Genomic DNA, 15,000 nt, shown 5'->3' on the forward strand with positions numbered 1-15,000 from the left:
CTGTTTCAGCATGACAATGCCCCCGTGCACAAAGCGAGGTCCATACAGAAATGGTTTGTCGAAATCGGTGTGGAAGAACTTGACTGGCCTGCACAGAGCCCTGACCTCAACCCCATCAAACATCTTTGGGATAATTTGGAATGCCAACTGCGAGCCAGGCCTAATCGCCCAACATCAGTGCCCAACCTCACTAATGCTCTTGTGGCTGAACGGAAGCAAGTCCCCGCAGCAATGTTCCAACATCTAGTTGAAAGCCTTCCCAGGACAGTGTTATAGCAGCAAAGGGGGGACCAACTCCATATTAATGACCATGATTTTGGAATGAGATGTTCGACGAGCAGGTGTCCACATACTTTTGGTCATCTAGTGTACCAGGGAGATAAAGTATCTCACCTTCCCCTATTCCCTCTGTGTTTTCCTTTTCTAGGAATTAGGTTCAGTATCCCAAAAAGTGATCTGCATATCTATGAAACACACCAGTAGCCTCATTTAAAGTAGAGCCATTTTGGCACTGACAGCTTCTCTGTGGTGGTAGAAACTGGCGACCATGCTGGCTCTCACAGCACCCACCTGCAATTTGCTTTTGCTGCAAACAGACGGCCATGTTGGATCAGTCCACTGATGAGATGCCGTCAGTCCGTGACACTGCACTCATTGACAGTATTATGCTAATGCTGTGACCTCTAGAGCCGGACATGTTAGCTAGCCAGTCTGAAAGTGTTTATCCTCTTCCCTCCTCCCTTAAGGCAAGCACAGAACCTCTTTGCATTTAATGAGCTGGGAATAGGTGCCAGAGAGACAAGTGCACCATCTCTCATTTGCATACATGTCCATGTCCAAATAGCCAGAGCCATTTCAGCGTCTTCTGTCACCTTTAAAGGGATAGTTTGGGATTTTGGCTGAACTCGTGGATACCATTTTAATGTCTCTGTGTCCAGTATGAAGAAAGTTAGAGGTAGTTTCGCGAGCCAATGCTAACTAGCATTATCATTAGCTGTACCCAAAGACTTCCAGTCTTTGTGCTAAGCTAGTTAGCATTGCTCTCGAAACTACCTCTAACTTCCTTCATACAGGACGCAGAGACATAAAAATGGTATCCACGAGTTTGGGGAAGTAGATAAAGGCTTCGTTGTCAAAATCCCAAACTATCCCTTTAACTAAGCACATTCAACTGAGTCTTTTCCAGGAAATATCAGAAGCCTGCCAGACCCAAATAGTTAATCTGAAACTTTTCTTTATTAAATGTAGTAGCCTATTATTGATCCACTTTCTAATAACAGTGTACAGTTTCACCGTCCTCAGCAGTATCTGACGCCCATTGGGGATTAGTGAGCTCAGCTTTCCTAAAGCAACAGTGGGCTGCGCAGGTAAAGTGGAGATGCCATAAGGTGCTGTTTGTTTTGGGGTTAGCTCAGGCAATATATTCACAAGTCAGAGCAAACCTTATCTTGGCCACATACAATTACATTTTTTCCTGGAGTCAAAATATACACATTCAGTCCTACGTACTACTATTTGATCCCGCCACTAACTATATTTTAGATTCTCATGTTTTCTCTACTTAACGTTCAGTATCGTTTTTAACTAAATGTTTTCTTGTCATTTTTGGAAACAGGGCATACTTGTCTTAACTAGGCTACTGGCTATCAGCACATGTTGCCCATGAATCTCTTGTTTATATTTTGTAGAAATCTGTCTTTAATATTGGTCTACTAGGTGTTCCAATCAATTATGTTCAACAGAGAATCCGGAGTATGAGTTTATAATCGGTCTATGACCTGTCTATAACCTGTTTATGAACAGTCTATGACATTTCAACTGTGTACCGTCTCAAACCTGTCACTGGTCTGATGGATAACTAGAATGTCTTGACACGTGTTTAGTATTGTGGAAATTAAGTCTGAATGGGTATGATGAAAAAGCTATATACCCTGAAGACATGACATCACCCTGTTGTGTATTTCTCCATTGTATGTAGCCTCTTCTCAACCCACCCATCATATCTTCAGTGTCAACTGTTTCTCTCTTTTGGTCTTTTTGAATAGACCATTCTGCTCTTTAGATATGCGTACCAGTCAGTAGGTTAACACCCCTCCCCTACCCCCGCCCCTCCTCTCTTTTCTCCCACTGTATATTTTTGTTTTACCAAGAAACCTGTGCGGTGAACAATGGCGGCTGTGACCGGACGTGTAAGGACACGGCTACAGGGGTACGCTGCAGCTGCCCCGTGGGATTCACCCTGCAGCCAGACGGCAAGACCTGCAAAGGTCAGTGTATAGGTGTGTGTGTGTCCGTGTGTCTGTGTGTCTGTCACGGAATCAGCAGAGGCTGCTCCTCCTCCCTGCTCGGGCAGGCTTCGGAGTTTGTCGTCCCCGGAGTACTAGCTGCCACCGATCTATGTTTCGGTGTTTGACTTGTTGTGTCCTGATTGTGTACACCTGTTCCCCATTATGTTGAATTGTATTCCCTATTTAACCCTCTGTCGTGCATTGTGTGTTATTGTTTGCGTCATCGGCAGTGTTCGTGTGCGGGTTGTTTGCTTCCTCCGATGTTTGGAGATTGTTTTTTCACTGGTTACTTTCGATTAAAATACGGTTTCCAGTAAGCTCTGTGTCCTGCGTGTGACTTCGCCTACTGCATTTCACTGTCGCCTTCTGACAGTGTCCGTGTGTGCCCCTACTGTCCTCTACTGCTCTCCTCTACCTCTTCTTTCCTTCCTCCTCCCTCTCCATGTGACGAGGGACTTTTACTCATGCCTTGATAGCACCCAACCCTTTAGTGTGCTCGTTTCATCTTGAGAACACACTGCTAGTGTTATTAAGAATGGAGACACATTCCGTATCAGGATTCGACCATATTTAGCCATTGTAACGCAATATGGGCAAAGGTGTGTGGTATTGAACGGTATTGAGTTGAGAGGATCCTTTGCGGAGGTGGTCCAGGGGTCCGGTATCTGTGGCTGGTATGAGTGGTATTTGAGTGATCTTGGGCCAAGACCAACCAACCCTGCGGCACCAAGTTCACTTCCCCTCCTCGAGTGGAGGAGAGAGAGGCTCCGGTCTCCGGCGTGGTCACTGGCAGTGCTGCTGTTGTTGTTGTTGATGTTACCGCTAAGCATTTCCACTTCCGAAATTCTGCCTGTGACGTCAAAGACAGTGGCCCAGGCCCGACCGGGCTGCCACACAGACACAGTGGAAGTTATTATTTTAGCAGATAGTCGATTGAGGCTTGTCCAAACAAACAGGGCTGAAGATGGTTCTGACTCCAGGGTTACCCTAAGGGAAAACACAGTGGTTCATGTGCAGTGGTACAGTGAGGGAAAAAAGTATTTGATCCCCTGCTGATTTTGTAAGTTTGCCCACTGACAAAGACATGATCAGTCTATCATTTTAATGGTAGGTTTATTTGAACAGTGAGAGACAGAATAACAACAAAATAATCCAGAAAAATGCATGTCAAAAAAGTTATATTGATTTGCATTTTAATGAGGGAAATAAGTATTTGACCCCTCTGCAAAACATGACTTAGTACTTGGTGGCAAAACCCTTGTTGGCAATCACAGAGGTCAGACGTTTCTTGTAGTTGGCCACCAGGTTTGCACACATCTCGGGAGGGATTTTGTTCCACTCCTCTTTGCAGATCTTCTCCAAGTCATTAAGGTTTCGAGGCTGACGTTTGGCAACTCGAACCTTCAGCTCCCTCCACAGATGTTCTATGGGATTAAGGTCTGGAGACTGGCTAGGCCACTCCAGGACCTTAATGTGCTTCTTCTTGAGCCACTCCTTTGTTGCCTTGGCCGTGTGTTTTGGGTCATTGTCATGCTGGAATACCCACCCACGACCCATTTTCAATGCCCTGGCTGAGGGAAGGAGGTTCTCACCCAAGATTTGATGGTACATGGCCCCGTCCATTGTCCCTTTAATGCGGTGAAGTTGTCCTGCCCCCTTAGCAGAAAAACACCCCCAAAGCATAATGTTTCCACCTCCATGTTTGACGGTGAGGATGGTGTTCTTGGGGTCATAGGCAGCATTCCTCCTCCTCCAAACACGGCGAGTTGAGTTGATGCCAAAGAGCTCCATTTTGGTCTCATCTGACCACAACACTTTCACCCAGTTCTCCTCTGAATCATTCAGATGTTCATTGGAAAACTTCAGACGGCATGTATATGTGCTTTCTTGAGCAGGGGGACCTTGCGGGCGCTGCAGGATTTCAGTCCTTCACGGCGTAGTGTGTTACCAATTGTTTTCTTGGTGACTATGGTCCCAGCTGCCTTGAGATCATTGACAAGATCCTCCCGTGTAGTTCTGGGCTGATTCCTCACCGTTCTCGTGATCATTGCAACTCCACGAGTTGAGAACTTGCATGGAGCCCCAGGCCGAGGGAGATTGACAGTTCTTTTGTGTTTCTTCCATTTGTGAATAATCGCACCAACTGTTGTCACCTTCTCACCAAGCTGCTTGGCGATGGTCTTGTAGCCCATTCCAGCCTTGTGTAGGTCTACAATCTTGTCCCTGACATCCTTGGAGAGCTCTTTGGTCTTGGCCATGGTGGAGAGTTTGGAATCTGATTGATTGATTGCTTCTGTGGACAGGTGTCTTTTATACAGGTAATAAACTGAGATTAGGAGCACTCCCTTTAAGAGTGTGCTCCTAATCTCAGCTCGTTACCTATATAAAAGACACCTGGGAGCCAGAAATCTTTCTGATTGAGAGGGGGTCAAATACTTATTTCCCTCATTAAAATGCAAATCAATTTATAACATTTTTGACATGCATTTTTCTGGATTTTTTTGTTGTCATTCTGTCTCTCACTGTTCAAATAAACCTACCATTAAAATTATAGACTGATCATTTCTTTGTCAGTGGGCAAACGTACAATATCAGCAGGGGATCAAATACTTTTTTTCCCTCACTGTATTTTTGGTATCAGGGATCATTTATATGTCTGAGGAACTGGAACACCATGGTCTGGCTTGCATGAGACACATTTGGGTGCATCTCAAGAGTGGCTACTTTATCTCCTCATCTCCACATCTCCTTTCCTTCATCTGCACTGATCTGAAGAAGAGACTGGGGAAGATAAAACAAAAGGGCTAAGAGTTTGCCTAGGACTGTTGAGTTGAGTTGGTTCACATCAGAGTAGTTGAAGAAGAACTACACTGAGGATATGAGGAGTGCTGTTGCTTCGCTGCTCAACCCAACTCTGCACAAGTGACAAAACATGTTAGAGGAGGGGAACTGCTGTAGGAGTCGCCATAGGAACGACATGTATGTTACAGGGCGGAGGTGGCAGCGACTCTTTATGTCCAATGTTGTGTGTGTGTACTGTGTGCCCAAGTGTGTGTGCGCATGCGCGCGTGTGTGTGTGTGTGTGTATTTCGTGTCAAGCAGTTTGAGAATGTGGCATGTAAGTGTGTGAATACTGGAGCCGGGGCTGTCTGGCTGGCAGGCAGACGACGCATCGGCAAACTTTGAGCTGTTTGAACAGTGAGGCCCACGCTGCACTGTCTCTCTCTTTCTCTCACATACATATAGTATACACACACACACTCACACACACTCACACAGCGCCACCCAGCTGTATAGTGGGGAGACACAACAGAGGGTGGTTACAGAGAGAATGACTACCTACCACCATCCATCATATCTCCAGCATAGAGGATAGGCATATCGTTCATTCTCAGTTGTCATGTCATATCGTTCATTCTCAGTTGTCATGTCATATCGTTCATTCTCAGTTGTCATGTCATATCGTTCATTCTCAGTTGTCATGGCATATCGTTCATTCTCAGTTGTCATGTCATATCGTTCATTCTCAGCTGTCATGTCATATCGTTCATTCTCAGTTGTCATGTCATATCGTTCATTCTCAGTTGTCATGTCAGCTCTTTAGTTGAAGTGAGGCAGAGCATGGGGATAGTTTTGTTTGGACACATCATATCGGAGGGCACCATTATGGTCAGTGAAACCAGTTGATAATGATATATCGTAGAATTCTCTATGGCAACACCATTGTTTGCTAACAAAGTTAGCTGTGACGGGAATGGTCCAGCCCTGCATTGGTTGCAGTGTGAGAAAACATCTTGTCTGTCTGTCGCTCCAATGTCAAGTTCAAACCCCAGCAGCTTGTGTGAACAACTTCCACTCCAGTCTGTCTAGGCCTTTGATTTGTGTGCTTGACAGGACAACCAAGCCTTTATGGTGCAAGAAAATGAAAAGTTAGCCTCTCCTGTGTTTTCCGGGGGCGTGTTGAGTGGAGAAGATGGATAGAGCTGCAGTCCGGCTGTGTCCCGCCCAGATAATTTGGCTGAGTTAGGCCCCTGGGCTCCATAAATCCACCAGTGATTGACCTGATCTGAGCTGGAGCTGAGAGACAGTTCAGACAGCAACACATCCATCACCCATCACCATCCATCAGCTGGGCATGAAGGGTGGAGGGACGGAGCAGGAAAACATGGAGGGAGCCATCTGCCACTGACTGCAAACACACACATACACATACACACAACTACCTACGCGATAGACATGCACATGCAGGCACACGTTAACCATACACTCGTCAGCAATCACACTGAATACACACACACAAGCACACACTCTAACATATTAGGAAGGAAAATACCATGCAATCATTGTTTTCCCATGTTGGTGTATTAATACCTGAACTCACTGAACTCACCCATCTCAACTGAACTATAAACTCTGAACTCCTCTCCAGTCTCCACCCAGCCAGCATTAATTCTGGCTGTCGCTGTCAGGGACAGATATCTCTCCCTGAGCCTAGGGCCCAGTCAGCCAAGGGTTTTAACTGATCATAAAATACATTTTATTCAGACCATTTCGACTGCCTGTCTGTCTCATGCTCCCTACTGGCAACTGGGGCTTGGCCACATATAGAACTCCCCACCTTGTCGCCATGCTGCCCCCTGCATGGACCAAAGCGTCCTCTAACCTTGGCAACAGCACACACAGATCTCCTGATCTGTGACAGGTTATATGGGCTGACAGGGTCTTGGCTAAGCTAGCTGATATCACAACTGAGCTGGCCCATAGGAGTGTAGTGTGTGTGACTGTGCTCTGCTGTCTAATATTGAAGATAGTCATATCGGGTTGTGGTGTGTTGTAACGTGTAGATAGGCCTAGGGGGTAGAGGTGTTTTATAGCACAGAGATAGTGGGTAGTGGTGTGGTTGTTAATGCATACAGAGTATTGGAGATAGCTGTTTGTGGTTTTGTGGGGTTAGTAGTTAGCGGGGAGGTAAATGTCATGCTGTGAGGTATTGTAGGCAGAGCCCTCTGTCTCGCTGCTCTGTCTCTCTGTGTGCCAGACCCTGTGGGACGTGCACCGTCCTGCCCCCCTAACATAATCATTTCAATATAAACTATTTAGGGCATGTTTAAATCCCAGGCGTCTGATAAACAGCCTTTCGTCTGCGCTGACAGACGAGACGGTTCCCTCGCTCCACGATGACAGACGCGCCAAAGGAAGGAGGCGTTTTTATCACATGGCTCTCCTGCGGACGGAGGGAGAGACAGAGGGAGGAGAGGGAGAGGTGGAAGGAGAGAGGGAGAAGGAAATTGATTTTGTGATCAGTTTCCAGATGTTTGATTAGAAGCTGCATGTCGGGGGGGGGGGGGGGGGGGGGGGGGGGGGGGGGGAATGAGTTATATGTGTGTCATGTGCGTGTGTGTGTGTGTGTGTGGTCGGTGCAGGGCGACTGAGCTGTGTGTATGGGCACCTGAGACACGTCCGCACTGGCCTGCATTCCTCTCCCCAGTACCAGCGAAAGCCTGTACACACACACATCCAGTAATCCAATCAAAGAGCCACTACAGTAGTCACCTAATACAGACAGGGAGAAACCAGGTGATAGGCTACAAACTCATTGGGTTAAAAGGGGACATACTTTATGTGGCTAAGCTAATCACAGCAAATGAACTGTATCATTGTCAGCAACACCTTTGATTCTCACCCTCACTTTCCCACCTACAACACCCACTAGCTTTTTGTCATAGCTTCACTATCACTTTGTGTCCTCAAAAGACTGGAAGCTGCTATACAGAGTCGATTCACAACAGACAAACTCCCCATAAACTTCTCCTCTGGCCCCACTCGTCCAGACAGAAAGCCTCCAGAAAGTGCCAACGCTCTCAAAAGCCCACTATATTAACATGTCAGGCCCAGTAATCTCCACAATAACACTCCTATCTACATCACCTTACATGACTCAGCCTGGCCTAGCTCCGGCCCTCAACGGTTCCGGCTCTCCCTCCGTTAGGCTGGCGTCGGCCCGGCCTGCTGTTTTATTTTACTGTTGTGTTGCTCTTTACTGGAGTTGCTCTTGGCCCAGATGCGGCCCATAGAGCGTCTGTTATTAGATGGAGGAGAGTCTTTAGGGACAAAGCAAACAGAGTGGGCCATTTAAATCCTCTGATAAATGCACGGCCGGCTCTGGCCCAAGCCGCCCGACGTCTCCCACATTAGCAGCCTGAGGTGGCCACACCGAGGTAAACACCGCTTTTTATGAACAGTAGATCCCCCCACTCCCGTCCCCAAATTATTTGGACAGGTTCGGGTTTCCACAAATGTATTACGTTTAATTGCTTTTTACTGTAAATATTTTGTAAAACTACACAGTTTTCCCGAGGCGCGTACCTAGGCTACACAAGCGCTTGTAGATAAGCCAGCAGCAGCAGCCAAAGAGCTTCCACATTCCTCATCTCTCTCTCACTCTCTCACTCTCTCTCCAATGGTTTTATCCCTGATGACTGCAGTTTATGTGACAATACAACCTTTATTTCCTCTTCTGTTTCTTTCTTTCTGTCTTTTTTGCTTGTGTTTCTTGTTTAGCTTTCCTGTCTTGCTGCCTCTCCCTCTGTCCTTTCTCCATCTACTATCTTTGTCTTTTGAAAGGACTGTTATCGACTCACCACACAAGCATCTTATGCAACAATGACCTTCTAGTTGATCCCTCTGAGTTCTAGTTACTGTATTGAGGTCAAGGGCCGGAGGTCAACGTTCAGGCATATTCTCATTACCGGTCGATTATTTATCTTACACTGTTGTTAATTACAACCGATCCTAATCGTCTGTTAAACCCTAAACCACCGTCACAAGGCTTTTCCTCTGCATCAGCTCAGGCCTCAGGTTAACTTAGCAGTAACACAGTGCTCTGCTCTCATATCTCATATAGTGTTGGGTTTCTCACTGCAAACACAGCTCCTAGTGCTGCCTTGGGCCTACAACCTCCTATCCGAAGAGGAGTGAGGAGCATTAAGCGAGTGTGTTTGTTTCCCTTAGCCCAGGCGGATGTTAGCCCTTCTCATTTGGCCCTCAGCTTTCCCAGCAGCAGCAATGTGCCCAGCCAGCCAGTCAGCCAGTCAATCAGCCAGTCAGTCAGCCTGTTAGCCAGTCAGTCAGCCAGTCAGTCAGTTAGCCAATTAGTCAGCCAGTCAGTCAGTCAGCCAATAGCCAGTCAGTTAGCCAGTTAGTCAGCCAGCCAGTCAGTCAGCCAGTAGCCAGTCAGTCAGTCAGTCAGTCAGTCAGCCAGCCAGTAGACAGTTAGCCAGCCAGCCAGTAGATTGTTAGCCAGCCAGCCAGTCAGTCAGTCAGCCTGCCTGCCAGTAGACAGTTAGCCAGCCAGTCAGTCAGCCAGCCAGTAGATAGTTAGCCAGCCAGCCAGTCAGTCATCCAGCCAGCCAGCCAGTAGACAGTCAGCCAGCCAGTCAGTCAACCAGTCAGTCAGACAGATGGCTGTAATAGATGGTCAATTCAGCGAGCAGCAGGGCTCAGAATGGACCTATTGATCGCAGATGAAGCAGGGTATCGATCGAACCGGTGGTAAATGTCAAACAGGGATGGGAGATTGATGGAAGGTGTGTGTGTGTGTGTGTGTGTGTGTGCATACGTGCGTGCGTGTATGTGTGTATGCGTTGACAGATTATACCCCTCTTCTCACACCCAGACACTTAGAGAGATTAAAATGATTTGATCTCGGTGAGAAAGGAAGAGAGAGACAGAAATAGAGAAGGAAACAAAAAGAGCTATCTGAAATGAGACTCAGTTACAAGAGAGAAGGGGAGAGTGAGAGATAAATCAGTGGGCATATAGAGTGGAAGATTGAATGAGTGAGAAAGTGAGTGACTGGGAAGGATGGAACATGAGACATCCCCATTCCTTCTCCACTCCATTCATTGCTCTCCTTTCCTTTCCATCCCTTTCTCCCTCCCCAGGTCTCCCCTACCACCTCCCCCCTCCCTGAGTGAGATCCTCATTATGGTACATCATATGTAGGAGAGCCTTAATGAGCTATGCCCTCGTTAATAGAGGCCTAACCACCAGCTGGCCCCTGGCAGCCCAGATGTGTGTGCAATGCAATCACAGAGGTGCTCTCTCTCTCTCTGTCTCCCTCTCTCTCCATTTAAGTGGACAGATCAAGATGGATACTGCTCTCCCAGCATGTCTTATTCACACTTGTCACCAGACTACTCTATCTCTTCCTCTCCTTCCCACTCCCCTTTCTCACTTCCCCCCTCCTGTCAGTCTTTGCTTTTCTCACTATCTCTTTGTTTCTCCTCTCTCTCTCTCTCTCTCCCTCTCTCTCTTTCCCTCCCTCCCTCTCTCTCTCTCTCCCTCTCTCTCTTTCCCTCCCCCCTATCTATCTATCTATCAGTGGCGGCTGGTGAAAAATATTCTCGGTGGGGCTGTGCCATACTTTTTTTTTCCTGTAACCATCGCGATATATTTTAACACAAACTGCAGGACAGCAGTGCTCAGTGAAACATTCAGTAATTATTTAATGCCAATATTAAAAAGTTGAGGCATTCTTACACAAAAACATATTACACAAACCCAAGCCTTTCATTTGCATTTAAAGTGAACTTTTCACCATTGGTAGTAAACAGGCAACGCAACAGGCATGCTGTCAGAACAGAGTGGAAAGTGGACAATAACATGAAATTATTATAAAGTTTATAGGAAATCTTACACTGTATAAAAGGATGTATAATATAGAAATGGATATCAAGTGGATGAACTCAAACCTTTGACTGGAAGAATAGCATACAGTATTTTATGATCATACTAAATGTGACTAATTGTTAATGTGCTCCAGGACTGCAACAATTAATTGATACAAACAACATATATACAGTAATATTAGCAAAGACACTATTAAGACTTTCTAGAGTACCATATATAACTGGATTTTTTATGCTAAGGTCAACTATATACAAAGAAACATGCGGCCAGAGCTGCTCTGTGTGTGTGTGTCTGTCATCTTATTTGTACAGGAATTTTGCCCGTCTGTCCTTCTGAGTGGCAAACCTCTCAATGACCCTTTGATTAAAGTCAGGAATGTCCCTGACAAGTTTCTTCTCCATGGAGAGCATGGCCAGAGCGTTCAGGCGATCCTGTGTCATGCTGTTTCTCAGGAAGGTCTTGATCCTTTTCAGTGTAGAGAAGCACCTTTCTGACTCAGCAGTTGTCATGGGTGTGGTGATGAGGATCTTGAGGAGGCTGGCAGTCTCTGTGAAAGTGCTCTGAAGGTTGTTCTCCATGAAGAACTGGTACAGGGGCACTGCACCACTACAAGCCTTGAACTCACTGTTCTCATAGATGAGGGACAGTTCGGTTTTGAGCTTGGCCTTGTTCAACATGGGGTACGCCTCCACGGTTGTTTCAAGCGCTGTATCGGGGAACTTCACACTGTGTTGTGGGAACAACTCTCCGTGCAATAGTGTTGCGCTGATGAGGTGCTGGGTGAAGGAGAACCTCTCTTTGGCATGACTCAGGATGATATCACATACCTGTAAAAGATACATCATCAGCTTTAATTTGCAATTAAGCTATTTTGATGCAAGTGATCCTGACTGACACATGCCTATGTCCAACTCAAGTATATGATTACCAAGGTGCTGATTGTTCAGGGTTTTGGCTACATACTACCAGGCCTGAAAATAGTTCTAGGGGGAAACACTGACAATTACATCACAACTTACCTCTATAGCCAACCTCTGTTGTTCTCCTGGTCCCAGCATCCTCCGTCGCTTGATGGGCTGTTGCTGCTCGTCAGATGCGCTGTCCCCACACAAAGAGGGAATTGAGGCCCTGGGTCCAAAAAATAAAGTTTAATTTGATAACTTGCAATCAGACTTCTTAACTCACTGTAATTCCCCCTCAACACACAACCAGTGACTTTTATATATATATATATATATATATATATATATATATATATATATATATATATATAGACAGACAGACAGACAGACAGATAGTGTGTATATACACACAAACTATGTCTAGTAACTGCTTTTAACCTGTGATGTACATAATTAACTGATGTTATTACGTTTTAAAGCCTTTTTCTATTACATTTGTGAGAGGGATGCAACATCATTTTGTTCTGCTGTGCACTTAGCAATAAAGTTAATCTTCAATAACAACTAGGCCTCTTCTAGAAATTGACCTGGTGGACACCTGAATAATTATTACAAACTGTGTAGTACTTTCCTGCATTATTATCAACGTCTGATTGTGTCTTCTCTTTCCTTTTAAAATACTAAAACAAATATAATTGTGACGGCTCTATGATAATCACTCACTTTGATGACCAGACACATTTAGGCTTTTAAACTGTTGTAAGTGAACTATTCATCTTTCTAACAACATCTTTATCAGCCAATAGTAAATATAGTTATTTACCTGATTGTTAGCATGCTGTCTGTGAACCTCTGGACAAGTGCTTTAATGAAGACAGGGTCGATGTTCCTCTTCTGCAGCTGGCTGAAAAGCATGTCCACATTTGGCATGATCTTGTGGAACAGTGCCAGGAAAAAACAGAAAGCCTCGTCTTCGAGCATCCTCACAAAGCCCCCCGCCTCTCTGACAGTCGGGGCATCAAAGTTCCCAGAGTCTCTGATGGTCTGGAAACACGTTAGGAGGTCATCCCTGTACTCGTACACAGTGTTTACAGCGCGACTGTGGAAGTTCCACCGTGTTGTAGAGGCTCTGGGGAGTCTATGCGCAACCACTTCGTCAAGCACGGTGGTTCGCTTGGGAGACCTGGAGAAGAAAGCAGAAAATCCTGCAAGGTCGGAAAAGAAAGTGCCGATCCTGGGGATGCGTGAAGTAGCCTGCTGCATGATGAGGTTCAGCTGATGTGCATAGCAGTGGACGTAGTGCGCATTTTCGTACACATCCACTATTTTACGCTGCACTCCGCCGGTGGCTCCCCTCATCACACTTGCTCCGTCGTAAGCCTGGGCAATAAGTTTGGCCTTTTGTCCATGTGAGAGTATGGTGCTGAGCCTCTCCAGCAGCGCTGTAGCGATGGTGTCGGCGGTTGCGTTCTCGATCAAAATGAACTCGAAAAAACGCTCTTGGACGTTACTTTTAGCATCGATGTAGCGTATCACAAGCACCAACTGGCAGTGGGTGGAAACGTCAGTCGTCTCGTCAGCTTGAATGGCGATAAAATCAGCACTCTTTACTTCCTCCAGGATGTAATCCTTAAGCACTGACAGCATACAGTCCAACAGCTCGTTCTGTATCGTCTTTGACGTGCCCTTAAAAACGGTAGCTGTCTTCAGGTGCTCCTCCAGCACACTGTCGAGGGAGGCAACAAAATCCACTAAGCCCCGGAAAATGCCGGGGTTGTCCGAGGAGTCAGTCTCCTCGTGCCCACGCAAGGCCAACTCAAAAGCCCCACAGAACTTCACACAATCGATAATTTTGGATAGAATGTGCCTGTTTTTATCCACCTCCTCATTGTGTTTCCTCACCGCAATCCTGTGGCCGTCATCCAGCTGCGTAGCAATGTTCACCCTTCCTAATACAGCTAGCTTTACAGAGTTGTCCATGTGTGCCCTGGTGTTCTCATGTTTCTTTACCTTCTCTGACAGGTGCTTCATATCCCTCACTCCGGTACCTGTCCATGCTGAATCTGACCCCGTCGTTTTAAAAAGCAAGCACGGAAAGCAAAATAAAGCATTAGCATCAGTGCACCCAGCTAGCCAAGCCTTCCTGGTGTACCAGCTACGGGAGAAGCCGCGCATATACTGCTTCCCTTTCTCGCTAGCCTGCTGTCTGATTGAGAGGTCAGGTTGATCTGGGCCCAGCTCTTTCACCCAAACTTTCTCTGACAAAGTTCTCCTCTCAAACGGATCTTGGAGGAGAGATTTCACCGAGTTAGGGTTGGGTCTTGGAGGAGTAACGTTTGCGCTCGCCATTGTCGTCTAGTAAAAATGGCGCCACTGGAGCCCGGTCCTTATTTTATCAGGGGCGAGCTTGGGGCGATAAAATAATCGCCCTCCTTGGATTCGAATTAAAATCGCTGATTAGCTACATTTTATGTCATACATTCATATCTTAAATTAGCAATTGGCTTAACTGCTACGTAGACCCGCCTCCTCGGGGCACTTTCTGTATCGCCCAGAGCTGACGAGGCGTTTGACAGGCAGAGGAAAGGTTGCGAATATGATTTTCTATCATATCTTACACATATTACTGTGTGCATTCCATATTTCAAACACACAAATATTGACATACTGATGTTTTTATTATTATTATATTTTTTTTTTTTTTTTTTTTTTAAATAATTTTATTTAAGGGGGCGGCGCCCTAGCGCCCTCTATCGGCCAGCCGCCACTGCTATCTATCTCTCTCTCTCTCTCTCTCGCTCTCTCTCTCTCTCTCTCTCTCTCTCTCTCTTCCTCTCTCTCACACTCTTTCTATATCTCCCTCTCTCTCATTTACACACACAATTTCTCTCTCACACACACACGTTTTTTATCATTTCAAGATGTGTGGATGCTTAATGTATTTATGTAAGCTTGAAGCTTATTTAAGGATAATTAAAGGTAATTATATAGGCCATTATTGGGCTCAGGCTTCCACAGAGTGCCCGTTAAGTGTGGGGAAATGTGGTGGCTATGCAATGCTATGCCAGTGGTTATGGCTGCCAGACTTACTGAATAATTAGGGATCTCTGTCTGTGTTG

General features: G+C 46.0%; 2 protein-coding genes across 2 annotated transcripts in view; both read left to right on the forward strand.

The window, feature by feature from the left end:
- The window catches only part of LOC311139822 (metallophosphoesterase domain-containing protein 1-like), a gene marked incomplete at its 3' end in the record, with an annotated part of 221,082 nt that overhangs the window by 141,788 nt on the left and 64,294 nt on the right, over positions 1-15,000 (forward strand). The window lies entirely within an intron of this gene.
- The window catches only part of LOC311140038 (signal peptide, CUB and EGF-like domain-containing protein 2), a 92,439-nt gene that overhangs the window by 57,970 nt on the left and 19,469 nt on the right, over positions 1-15,000 (forward strand). The window contains exon 5 of the mRNA XM_084175007.1: positions 2,151-2,267. Coding sequence (XP_084031133.1) covers positions 2,151-2,267 — 117 coding nt within the window. The remainder of the gene's footprint in view (positions 1-2,150; positions 2,268-15,000) is intronic.

This window comes from Coregonus lavaretus (genome assembly GCF_964263955.1).
Source record: "Coregonus lavaretus genome assembly, chromosome: 13".
NCBI classification, from domain to species: Eukaryota; Metazoa; Chordata; class Actinopteri; order Salmoniformes; family Salmonidae; genus Coregonus; species Coregonus lavaretus.